The sequence below is a fragment of the Equus quagga genome, chromosome 14 (assembly GCF_021613505.1).
Source record: "Equus quagga isolate Etosha38 chromosome 14, UCLA_HA_Equagga_1.0, whole genome shotgun sequence".
NCBI lineage: Eukaryota > Metazoa > Chordata > Mammalia > Perissodactyla > Equidae > Equus > Equus quagga.
The window spans coordinates 90,927,126-90,940,998 of record NC_060280.1 but is presented as its reverse complement, the minus strand read 5'-3'; the positions used below and the strand labels follow the sequence as shown (position 1 = coordinate 90,940,998).

Sequence of the window (13,873 nt, the reverse complement as noted above, 5' to 3'; positions counted from 1 at the left end):
AAAATCAGAGCAGAAATAAATGAAGCAGAGGCTAAGAAACAGTAGAATGCATCAATGAAACTAAGAGCTGTTTCTTTGAGAAGATAAACTTGACAAACCCTTAGCCAGCCTCACCGATAAAAAAAGAGAGAAGACTCAAGTAAATAAAACCAGATATGAAAGAGGAGAAACTGCAGTAGACACCACAGAAATACAAAGGATTATAAGAGAATACTATGAAAAGCTATATGCCAATAAATTCTAAAACTAGAAGAAATGAATAAATTCTTAGACTCATACAACCTCCCAGAACTAAATCCAGAAGAAATAAAGAATCTGAATAGACCAATCACAAGTAAAGAGATGGAAGCAGTAATCAAAAATCTCCCAAAAAACAAAAATCCAGGACAAGATGGTGTTCTGGTGAATTCTACCAAACATTCAAAGAAGATTTAATATATATCCTTCTCAAACTATTCCCCAAAATTAAAGAGGACAGGATGCTTCCTAACTCATTTTATAAGGTCAACATATGAAAATCAGAGGACAGTGCAAAAAAGGAAAATTACAGGCCAATGTTGCTGATGAACATAGATGCAAAAATCCTCAACAAAATATTAGCAAATTGAACACAACAATACATTAAAAGAGTCATACACAATGATCAAGTGAGATTTATTCCAGGGATGCAAGGATGGTTCAACATCCACAAATCAATCAATGTGATACATCTCATTAACAAAATGAAGAATAGAAATCACATGATAATCTCAATATATGCAAAGAAAGCATTTGACAAGATCCGACAATGTTTCATGATAAAAATTCTCAATAAAATGGATATGGAACGAAAGTATCTCAAGATAATAAAGGACATATATGACAAACCCACAGCCAACATCATACGCAAAGATGAAAAACTGAAAACTATTCCTCTTAGAAGAGGAACAGGACAAAGATGCTCACTCTCACCACCCTTATTTAGCATAGTACTAGAAGCTTTAGACAGCACAATTAGGCAAGGAAAATAAATAAATCTAAATCAGAAATGTAGAAGTAAAACTGTCACTACTTCCAGATGACTTGATTCTGTATATAGAAAACCCTAAAGAATCCACCAAAAGACTATTCAAGTAATCAATGAATACAGTGAAGTTGCAGGGTACAAAATCAACATACAAAAATCAATTGCATTTCTATGCACTAACAACAAACTAACAGAAAGAGAAATCAAAAACACAATGCCATTTACCATCACAACAAAAAGAATACAATACCTAAGAATAATTTTTTTTAAAGATTTTATTTTTTCCTTTTTCTCCCCAAAGCCCCCCGGTACATAGCTGTATATTCTTCATTGTGGATCCTTCTAGTTGTGGCATGTGGGACGCTACCTCAGTGTGGTTTGATGAGCAGTGCCATGTCAGTGCCCAGGATTCGAACCAACGAAACACTGGGCCACCTGCAGCGGAGTGCGCGGACTATGCCACTCAGCCAGGGGGCCAGCCCCCCTAGGAATAAATTTAACCAAGGAAATGAAAAACCTATACACTGAAACTCTAAGACATTATTAAAAGAAATCAAGGAAGACATAAATAAATGGAAAGGTGCTCCATGCAAATGGATTGGATGAATAAGCAAAGTTAAGATGTCTGTATCATCTAAAGCCATCTACAGATTCAATACAATCCCAATCAGAATCCCAATGACATTCTTCCCAGAAATAGAACAAAGAACGCTAAACTTAATATGGAACAACAAAAGACCCCAAACAGCCAAAACGATCCTGAAAAAAAAGAAGAAATCTGGAGATATCACACTCCATGACCTCAAAATATATTACAAAGCTATTGTAATCAAAACAGCATGGTACTGGCACAAAAAAACAGACACACAGATCAATGAAACAGAATTGAATGTCCAGAAATAAAACCACACATCCATGGACAGCTAATCTTCGAGAAAGGAGCCAAGAACATACAATGGAAAAATGAAAGTCTCTTCAATAAATGGTGTTGGGAAAACATGACAGCCATGTGCAAAAGAATGAAAGTAGACTATTTCCTTAAGCCATGCATAAAAATTAACTCAAAATGGATTAAATAGCTGAATATAAGACTTGAAACCAGAAAAAAATATATGCAGTATATTCTTTGACATTTGACGATGTTGTAAACCAAATATCATGCTTACTCAGGCAAAGGAAACAAAAGAAAAAGTAAATGAGACTTCATCAAACTAAAAAGCTGCTGCATGGCAAAGGAAACCATGAACAAAACAAAAAGACTATGCACCAAGTGGGAGAAAATATTTTCAGATTATATGTCTGACAAGGGGTTAATTCCCAAATACATAAGGAACTTATACAATTCGAGAACAAAATGGACAAACCATAAAAAAATGTGCAGAGGATATGAACAGATATTTTTCCAAAGAAGATATACAAATGGCCAACAGGCACATGAAAAGATGTCCAACATTACTGTCATTAGGGAAAGGTAAATCAAAACTGCAATGAGATATCACCCCATACTCATCAGAAATGCTATAATTAACAAGACAAGAAATAACAAGTGTTGGAGAGGATGTGGACAAAAGGGAACTCTCATACATTGCTGGTAGGAATGCAAATTGGTTCAGCCACTATGGAAAACATTATGGAGGTTTTCAAAAAATTAAAAACAGTAATACCATATGATCCAGCTATCCCACTACTGGGTATTTATCCAAAGGACATGAAATAACAATTCAAAAAAATATATGCACCCTTATGTTCATTGCAGCATTGCTCACAATAGCCAAGTTGTGGAAGTAAACCAAGTGCCCATTAACGGAGAATGGATAAAGAAAATGTGGTATATATACATACAATGGAACACTACTCAGCCATAAAAAAGACAAAATTGTGTCATTTGGGACAACACAGATGGACTTTGAGAGTATTATTTTGAGTGAAACAAATCAGATAGAAAAAGTCAAATATCGTATGATTTCACTCATATATGGAAGATAAGCAAAACAACATATAGGTAAGGAGAACAGATTAGTGGTTACCAGAGGAGAAGTGTGGAAGGGGGTGAAAGGGATAAAGGGACACCTTTGTTTGGCAGTGGATAAAACCTGGACTGTTGTTGGTGAACACAATGCAGTCTATGCAAAACCTGAAATACAGTGATGTACACCTGAAATGTACACAATGTTGTAAGCCAATATAACCTCAATAAAATAATTTTTTAAAAAATTCCTTGTAGTGGAGAATGATGGCAGCATGATGGCAGTATAAGAGTTTCCAGCACTTGTCCCCTCCTAGAAACACCTATTTAAACAACTATCCATGCCCAAAAATACCTTCACGTGAGAGAAGGATTCTAGGTGAGGGATTACAGCACCAAAGTAGAGCACAGAAATAAGATGCATTGAAGAAAGTGGCAAAGAGAGTTTTGCATTATCCCTGTCAACCTTGCCTGAAGACCAGGCAGCTCAGCCTGAACAGAGACAGCCTCTCTGTGGCAGAGGGAGAGTGAAGTGGGCACCCAGCTTCACTGTGAATGCCAGCACTGGCCAAGCACCAGAGCCAGGCCATCTCTTTTGGCCCAGGCTCTCAGCCCACTTCAGTGCCAGGCCGGCCCCCGTGGACCTAGATTCTAGACTGGATGCCACAATCCCAGGCTCCTAGCCCACCACACCACCAGGTTGGCTCCAACAACCCCGAGCTCCAGGCAGATTCCCACAAACCAAAGCTCCTGGCCAGGCCCAGTGCCAGGCAAGATAAACACAGACCCAGGCTCCTGGCTCATCCCAGGCCTGGGCTGGCTCCCATGATCCCAGGTCCCTGGCCTGCCCCAGCACTGGGCCCACCTCTGTGGACCTAGAATCAAGACAAGCTCCCACGGACCCAGGCTGCTGGCATACACTAGCACTGGGATGGTCTCCATGGCCCCAAGCTCCAGGCAGGCTCCCACAGACCCAGGTTCCAGGCCAGCCCCAGGCTTCCAGCTTATCTCAGCACCTAGCTGATCCATGCCTTGTGGCCTCAGCTCCAGGTGGGCTCCCATAGACTCAAGCTCTGGGAGGGCTCCCATGGACCCAGCTTCCAGGTGGGCTCACATGAATATGAGCTCCAGGACTGCCCCCACAGACCCAGGCTGGTCCTCTTGTATCCAAGCACCAGACCTGCCCACCTGGTGACCCAGGCACTAGACTAGCCTGCTGAAGGACTCCAGTAGCAAGCATGTGAAAAACTGCCAGTTGGTCAAAAATGGTGGAATACTGGCAATTTCATATGACTCAGCCTGGTACTATTTTCTCTGTTTTTCTCTATGTGTGGGTAAAAACTGGCACTGAATGTATTCATAAGTTCCAGAGTGTTTATTGACTGAACACATGACCCAATAATATGGAAGCCACCTCATAAAACTGAATTCCTAAAAATGCAAAGGTACAAACTCTCACTGATGCCACTTTGGTACCAATAATCAGAGCAAGGATCTGCCTGCAGATCCCCTCAGCCAGTCTCTCTCTTTGTGTATGCCCATCAGGTTAGATTCTACTTGCTCCATTAGCAGTGCTGGAAGAAAGCCAGTATGTCTTTACAGAGAGTTGCCCTCCTGAGGGTAAGTGGGGTTGGAAAGCAGCCTTGTTTCTTGGTGTGACATCACTGGGCGAGTGTAGGGAAATGTTTCTTGGTTCTTAAAGTGATGAGGAATGCTGGCTTCAGAGGAGAATGGAGGGGATGGCCCTGTAGCTGAGTGGTTAAGTTTGCACGCTCCACTTAGGCAGCCCAGGGCTTTGCCAGTTTGGATCCTGGGCGCAGACAAGGCACCACTCATCAAGCTATGCTGAGGCAGCATCCCACATAGCACAACCAGAAGGACCTACAGCTAGAACATACAACTATGTACTGGGGGACTTGGAGAAGAAGAAGAAGAAACGAAGAATGGAAACTCCCTCTATGAGAAGCCCTAGACATTGGGGAGACAAAGTTCAGGAGAGTAGGAAATCTGTTCCCTGAGGACAGGGTACAGAGCAAGTCGGGAAACATACAACTTGCCCCAAGTTGCCTCCTGGAGACCTAAAATAGTCAATATAGGCTTCTTACTGCCATGGCTCATCCCTCATGGGAAAGTGAGCTATTCAGGGAATAGAGGTAAAGTTGGACAATTTGTCTAACAAGGAGACTTGGGAATTGACTTCTTATTGGCCTAGAAATTGAAAATATTCCCCCTGTTCCTACAATTTATCCTCCACTCCAGATCTTCTTCTTTGGGCCAGGAGGATGCCTACTTGTGCCTCTATGAGGCATCTTTTTGTGAGGCAACCTAACTTCATCATTCTTGTCCTTTCTTGGAAGCAGAGCCAGCATTTTTATTGTCCATCACCAGGACAGGAGCTGAGCCTTAAGTTTGACTCATGCCTCAGTAGTAATGTCTAGAAGAGGAAAGATAGCCTAGTAAGTTGACTTTGAGGACAAGGAGGGAGGGAGCAAAAGAAGGAGGGGTGGAGGAGTAAGAGAGAGAGAGTTTATATTGGCAAAATAAGTAGGTGGCAGCCTTTGTGTTCTTGGAGACACTGGGAGATTCTGCTTGGCCCAATCCAGCACCCAGCCCAGAATCTAATAACTACACTTATCTACCTAGTTCAACCTAGTCCAAATGTGATGCCATCAAGCCCTTTCCAAAGCCTGCAATTTACAGCACAGTTCTCCATATCTGGACCTGTTTTCCTAAGCCCACTTGAGCACCTCAAAGAACAGAGGCATTCCCTCAAAGATGTTTGGATTATTCCTACTGTTGACTCCCTGAAGCCATTGGATTTCCTGATCTTTCCAGGCTGAAAGACCTGGAAACAGAGTCCAAGGTTTCATCTGGAATAGGATTTGTGCTTCCTTGAGTACAGGGTGACAAAGAAGGTTCAGGGAACATGATTTGTCTGGTTGCTGAGACTTAAACTTTTCCCGAGAGCCGAGACAGGGAGAGGGGTGAGAGAGTAAGTGGGCAGAAGTTCAGGTGTTCAAGGTAGGAGGATGTTTTAAATGAGCTCATTGATTCAGTTAGAAATTTCATCAATAGAGTACTCACCAGCTCCTTTTGGGTTAAAAAAAACTTAGCCTTTTGGACAAATTATAATATTATGAGGTAGAATATTGTCAGTGCCACAGAGTGGCATAACCTCTGATCTGATGTCAGGACACAGAGTAAGAAACCAGCTTTGACACGGGGGCTCCCTATAGGTGGAATTGGATGGACGATGGGATGGGGGCCAAGGAGCTCTGGAAAGAGGGAACACAGAAGAGCAGCGTGTCTCAGTGGAAAGGTTGGGAGCTTTGGACTCAGGCAGACATGCATTTGGAACCAAGCTCACCATTTAACAGCTGTGGGAGCTACACATCCTTTCTCCTCCTTGAGCCTCAATCATTCATCTCATCTAAAAATGAAGAGCATAACCCCTACCTCATGGTGTGTTGTTTGGATGATATGTCACGTATGTAAAATGTCTATTATTGTGCTTGGCACATATTGGGAATTTATTAAGTAATATGAAATGTGAAGAAGCGTGGAGACAGGAAATGACAGAGAAAGATGGGTTGCGAGGGGGATTGGCAGATTTCTCCCAAAAGTTTGGTGTAAACATATTTTAGGAGGGCAGTAGTAAATGAATCAGGAAGTATAGATTTTCAGAGGTTCCTGAACCTTGCAAAAAGCAGCCACCTCTTCCAGACTTTATGGATTTATTTCAGTAAGGAAAGACTTTCACTTGTTGGTGGGGCACACTGGAGCATGTTGTGACTAACGGTGCAGGGCGCCAAGTGCAGGGGTTTGTGGGGGCCCCAGGCCCAGCAGGATGTGATGTCTCCTGGTTCAGGCTGCTGGGATCTGAAGCCTCGATAACTATGTGTTCCTTGGTGAACACTGCAGGGGGTCCATAGTAGCTATAAGGGCTGTTGGGGTCATCAATGGTACCTCTCGGTCCATCTGCTAGGACCAGGGAAGGCAGCAGTAGTGGCCAGAGCTGGTGATGTGCACACACTTGCAAGTGGGGACCAGCTGGAGGTGCCTATGTAGTGGCAGGGGCTGTTTCCAGACACTCAGGTGCAAGGACTGGGGCTGACTAAGGACTCATTGACGGAAGTGGGGGCACTCGCTGTCAGCATGCTGTGTCATGGCTGCACACTCTACCCCTGGGAATGTGCATTGCAGTGGAGCCCAGTGACAGGGGTCAGGCCAGGGGTGTGCAGGTGCACAGTTGGATGTCCTAGCTAGAGGTGAGGGTAGTGGTACCTGCCAGTGACAAAAGACAGGGTCTGACCTGAGCCCACAAGCAGCTGTGGGGGCCCTGGCTGTTGGAATGCCCTCCTGTGACTGCTCACTTTCCCCCCAGGCATGTACACTTGACTGGAGACTGATAACAAGTGTTTGGCCAGGGGCCATGCAGCTGCACAGCTGGAGCGGCTAGCCCTGAGCATGTGTACCGTGGTGGTGGTGGTGATGGTGGTGTCGTCTAGCTGGCTTCTTAGATTCACGCAGCCCCAGAGACCTGATCTGGCTGCTAGTGAAATTGTAGGGGCTAGAGTGGTGTCTCAGTGGTTATGCTGACCGTTTGTTCCTTCTTCAGTGGTGAAATCTCCTGGGTTTATCTGCAGATTAGGTCACCGGGAACCATGATCACTTCTGCTGTGTGGTTGCTACTGATAGCCCCTGCTTTTCTTCCTTATTCTTAGCCATCTCTATACCTATCAGCTTTGCCAGTCTGGATGGGGTAAAATTGAATCTGGTTCTTTGTGGGATGCCCCAAAAGGCTGGAGAAGTTGGGGCAGACCCTGATGCTGGGCCGAGTTTGGATATGAGTTGGTCTGGGATACTCCTGCCAGCCTGAGGGCCAACATCAAAGGAAACACTTGTGCTGAATTGACAGATAATGAACAAGTTTAAGATGATTAATTAATGAATTAGGAGAGAGAAAGGAGAGAGTCACAGGGCTCAACCCAGCAGGATGGAAATCCTTAAATGGATATTGAGAAATAGGATAAATAAAGTAAAGATTAATAGGGGCAAAACAAAGGTCTTAATGCAGCACTGTTGGAGGTTGGGTGGACAAATGGGAGCCCCTGCTGTTCCACCAACAGTGAAGGATCCTAAGTAAATCTACCGAATTAGCCCTGCTTTCTAGGAATTTAAAAAGCCAGAATGCAAAGATGGCAATAAAAACCTGACGAATCACCTGAGATGATGCTATCAAAAGATGCTTGGTGATCTCTCTGGCTGGAGAGCAAAGGATATGTGTGCATAAGTGAGTAAAATACTCCATGTTTCCAAAATCTTTTGGGGAATACTAACGGGGCTATAGTTAGATTAAGAGGATATGGGGCTACAATGGTTGATGGGATTAAGATGAAAGTTTGGATGAAAATTGGAATGTTTGAATGGATTTCATGTGAAGTGATTGTGCTTCCTTTAGCTGAATGTACTATGAGAATGGATAGTACGTCTGACTGAAGAATCCTTCCCCTACTTAGTAGTGTAAACTTTTTGGGAAATATCGATTGGACTTACATAAAGGGAAGCAATAAGTTTACTGAGACCACTCAAGGTGTAAATCTGAAACATCATAGGGTTCCTGATGGACAAAACATGTTAGAAAACCAGCATTTCATTGGTTTATTTGGATTTTGGAGTACGCATAGTCCACATCTAGGAGAATTGCTAGCTCCTACCCATAAAACTTCTTGAAAGAAGTGTGGAGTCTACACAAACTGGCTTCTGGCAAAAGCCCGTGAGTGTCATCCAGTGACAACTGCCAGAATTTTAGACTAGAAAATTTCCTTTTGAGAGACAATTATTTGCTAGATATCAAACATTGATTGAAACTGCCCCATGACTGACAGACAGAAAATAATCTTGAAACCTGAAATCACCATAATGTCTTGGGTGATATCAAAGAAATGCTCTAATGGTGAGGGCAGTGCCCAGACGAGTTCCATAATGACATGGAAATCATTGGCACAGGAACATGTTACCAGGGGACTGAGAATAGATACTCATTGTATTCATGAGCAGATAGCTTCTTTTCACCTAGGACTGACTTTGGAACAACCTGAGAGGCTGCTGGATTCTATTGACACGAGCTCAGAGCAAAAGATGATTTTGTCTCTTAGCTCAATTATACTAAATGCCTTAAAGAGTGAAGCCATAAGTTGCTGAGACAACTCCTGCTTTTGGAAGCTGACCAAGTAAATAGAAACCTGCAACTCCAAGTGGCGATACTCTGGGTGACATCTCGGTCTTAGGATATGACACTGGACCAGACTAATTGTCAACAACTGAATTGTTCATGACTGAGAGTCTTTAACTCTTAATTTTCAGGTTACATCTACTACCATACTGCAATATGGTGTAACACTGGCATTGTTGGTAAGATTAGATTACTAATAATGACGGTCTCAGATGTTGGGAAATGGAATTAAAGCCTCTTCATTATGTAATACTAATGGAAGATGCCTCAACCAAGGAAGAGCTGAATTTAGTTAACCATCAGTTACTTTCTATGCTAAATTACTCTGCACAAGTTTATCATAACGTATAAATAGAATTAGATAAAGGGACAAAAATACAAAAACATATGTAAAGGCTTTATAAGGTGGATTGGCTGTTCCTTTAAATCTATCCCTACTCCACACTGACAGCATCAAATTTTAGGCATATGATCATTTTGCTATAAAAGAGCTTTAACCCAGGATGGGGGGAGGGAGGTGGTTGCTTGTGTGGTAAATAATTTATCCTTGATTAAAAAGCTTCTAGGAGGTAATCTCTAAACCCTTGGAATGCCGTGGCTGATAGGAATGTCTTAGTTTGCCTGGAAGTCTTGCATCACACTAGATGTGATTTGGGTAGGGATTGGCCATGTCAGATAGCCTTAGTGAGGAAATGGCCACAAGAGGTTAAGTAATAATGCAATTTCAGGTGGAGGATTTGGGTCACATGGCATCAGTTGACATCCAGAGGACTGGAGCTTGAAGACTGACATGAGTGATGTGGACAACCAATTATGCCTAAGTGATGGAGCCTCAGCCAAAATTCCAAATACGGAGGCTCAGGAGAGCTTCCCTGATTGGCAATATTCTGTGTGTATTGAAAGTAATGCTGTCTACGACTCCAGGGAGAGATGAGAACACAGGCTCCGTGTTTGGTATTTTCTTGGGCTCTGCCCTATGCACTTCTTCTGCTTTTTTATTTGTTTTGTTTTGGCGCTTTTTTGGTGAGGAAGATTGGCCCTGAGCTAACACCTGTTGCCAATCTTCCACTTTTTGCCTGAGGAAGATTGTTGCTGAGCTAACATCTGTGCCAATCTTCCTCTATTTTGTTTGTGGGACACTGCCACAGCATGGCTTGGTGAGTCGTGTGTTGGTCCGTGCCCAGGATCCGAACCTGCGAACCCCAAGCCACCGAAGTGGAGCATCCAAACTTAACCACTCTGCCACCAGGCCAGCCCCCTAAGTGCTTCTTCTATTGGCTGATTTTAATTTTTACCCTTTAGCTGTAATAAACTTTAAGTGTGAGTATAACAGATTTAACCATGGGTATAACAGCTGTGTGTCTTTCTAGTGAGTTATCAAATTGGCATTGTTAGGGGAAACCCCTAAACATGCAATGGGTGTCAACGTGAGTGAAGTCTTGTGGACTGTGTGTCTTCTAACTTTGTAGTGGGCCAACTCTTACCTTATTCATAGCATTTACTTATTCCCATGGTGTAGCTATTCTCACAGTGACCAATTTTAAGCTACCAACATTTTATCAAAATTTATTGAAGTTTAAGTATCTCTTTTGCAAGTCAATGTGAACAAACTTCAACACACTTTTCCTGTTCCAAATTGTCTGATCAAAATCTCTTGTGTACTCATGGCACCAATTTAGATTCTATGTCCATTATTTTGGTGGTTACATGTAATCTTTTATCATAAATGCTTGACATAGAACGCCCAAACTACTCAATATTTTTATTCTCCCACAAATCAATACAAGAAACTTACAATATTTTTATTCTAATTAACTTTTGGATATTCTCTATTATTGTTCCCTAGTATTTTAATCCACCATGTTTACATGCATTTTACAGTTATTACCTTTTATAGACTCAGTGTTTGTTTAATTTTTTTTTACATATATACATATTTCATAGTTAACTATTTCTTCTTGGACATCATTTACTCTGTCTGGGTGCAATTTATTTTAGCCTGAAGTGTATCCTTTAGTACTTCTTTCAGCAAAGATCCATGCATGGTGTACTCTCTCATACTTTATCTGAAATGGCAAGATTCAGTCAAGGTCCCTTGAACTGTCTTGAAACCTGTGTTGCTACACTTTATCAACGGCTTAAGATACAAAGTATACATGAGATAGTGCTGTAATTAGCACAGATAAGAAATTCGGTGTAAACTCCTCTAAACTTCCAGAATAATCTGCATAGTGTTAATGTAGCTTCCTCCTTCAATATTTCCAGAAGAATCATACCCATGGAACCAAGAAACCAAACCAGTGCATTTGAATTCATCCTGTTGGGGCTTTCAGAATATCCAGAACAGGAGACTCTCCTCTTTGCTCTGTTCCTCTGCATGTATGTGGTCATGGCTATGGGAAATCTCTTGATCATCCTCGCCATCAGCTCAGATTCTCACCTCCACACCCCCATGTACTTCTTCTTAGCCAACCTGTCCTTGGTTGATTTTGGCCTGGCCACCAACACTGTCCCCAAGATGCTGGTGAACATCCAAATGAAAAGCAAGTCAATCTCCTATCCGTGTTGCCTAACCCAGATGTACTTTTTCCATTTTTTTGGCATCATTGACAGCGTCTTAATTGCTGTGATGGCTTATGACAGGTATGTGGCTATATGCCACCCCTTACACTATACAACCATCATGAGCCCACGCCTCTGTGGCCTGCTGGCTGGTGGCCCATGGGTGTTTTCCTACTTTATCTCCCTCACTCACATCCTCCTGATGGTGCTCTTGGTTTTCTGTGGTAGCAACAAGATTCCTCACTACTTCTGTGACCTCACTCCCCTTCTCAGGCTTTCTTGTACTGACACGTCTGTAAACAAGATCTTTGTGCTCATTGTGGCAGGATTGGTGATAGCCACACCTTTCATCTGCATCCTGGACTCCTATGTTCGCATCATCGTGGCCATAATAAAGGTCCCCTCTGCAGGTGGCAGGAAGAAAGCCTTTTCCACCTGCAGCTCCCACCTATCTGTGGTCACCCTCCTCTATGGGACCACCATTGGGGTTTATCTGTGTCCTTCATCTGTCCGCACAGCCGTGAAGGAAAAAGCCTCTGCTATAATGTACACTGCAGTCACCCCCATGCTGAACCCTTTTATCTACAGCCTGAGGAACAGAGACTTGAAGGGGGCCCTAAGGAATCTCATCAGCAAAAAAATCACCTCAGCTTCCTGACCATCAAGACGCCTGGAAACTTCCAAGAAGTAAGACCTCAACATCTAAGGTCTTTGGCAAAAGTATGGAATTACATGGTTTCGGAGAGTAGCCACATTGAAGTTTGAATTGCGGAAGTTCAAAAGGACACCTCAAGGTGACCCTGTCATTATTTTCTCAAATATTGGGACTACTAAGGGTCCTTTTAGGTATGTGTCATGCTGTCTCCCAAGAAAAATTAGTCTAGTCCTACCAGATTGAATTTACCCTCGTTCATAATCCATTTAGCACTCACCAAATATTTATTGAGTACTTAATCTGGACTTGATGTTAGATACTGGCCATAGAGTTGTGAGCAGGAGAGATGTGATACTTACAAATTGGAATTTATAGTTGAGTGTGGGAGAAGATATTGGACATATAATTACAAAAGAATGAAATATGAAAATATGAATATGGGAAAGGTAAGATACAGTATGAACACCTGGAAAGGAGAATCAAGGAAGGTTTCTTAGAAGATGCAGTCTTAAACCTCAAAGGATAAGAAGATGTAATTCAGAAAATATGAGGAGAAAGAGTGTCAAACAAAGAAACCAGCATGTGAAAAGTTGGGGAAGAGAGAAAACAAAGCATTTGTGAAGTGGAAAATCCAGTCATGGTGAATGACTTGGGGAATGTCAGGTCATGAAGGGCTTTAGGACCAATCTAAGAGTTTGGCCTTTCTCCAAAGAACCTGGAAGTTAACTTGAATTCCATGGACCAAAGGCAGGAAGCACATGGATGAATTGCACAGCCTCCTACACTCACCCCTATCCTGTCTTCTGGAGGAGCAAGATGGCATGTGCTAGATAAAAGTTGTGGAAGTCACGGGGAGAAGGAGATTCAAACCATGCACTAAGACAGGAACCATCACTTAATGGCACATAACTTATGCCATTAAGTATCAATCAACTGAATCATAAGTCTCTAAACAAGAGGGAAGCTGGGATAGGTCTCCATCTCCATATATGTCTACGGGATGCATATAAGTAGTAACACTGCTTATAAAAGAAATGAGAGCTGTCCATTATGAGTTTATCTGGTGCCACATACCACAATATGCTTCTTTGCACTGTCTCATTTAGTAATTCTAAAGCCCCTATGAAGGCAATAAATGTAATTATTTTATTGGGGAGTAATCCTGATACTCATGTGGAGATTTACAACTAAAATGAAATGAGCAGTGACTTTGCAGGGGCCAGAAATTTTCAAAAGGTGCTAAGGATCTGATTATACTAAGTAGAATGCTTTGAATAATCATTTGGTTTAGTGCTTTCCTTCCATGAAAATTAAATTAGAGTTTTTTAGTTAAACAAACAGACCTCCAGACCTAGTCTTGTGTTAACACCCAGTCAGTAAGGGTACATGTGGAAAAGGTGAAATATCCACTTTGTGCTAATGTTCTAATGGACCATATTCTAATGGATA

At 42.3% G+C, this 13,873-nt stretch overlaps 1 protein-coding gene across 1 annotated transcript; it reads left to right on the top strand.

Moving 5' to 3' along the window:
- The first annotated feature begins 11,485 nt into the window (after positions 1 to 11,485).
- Positions 11,486 to 12,427, top strand: LOC124225855 (olfactory receptor 24-like). The gene has a single exon (XM_046638594.1). The coding sequence runs from the start codon at positions 11,486 to 11,488 to the stop codon at positions 12,425 to 12,427; it is 942 nt and encodes a 313-aa protein (XP_046494550.1).
- The last annotated feature ends 1,446 nt before the right edge of the window (positions 12,428 to 13,873 follow it).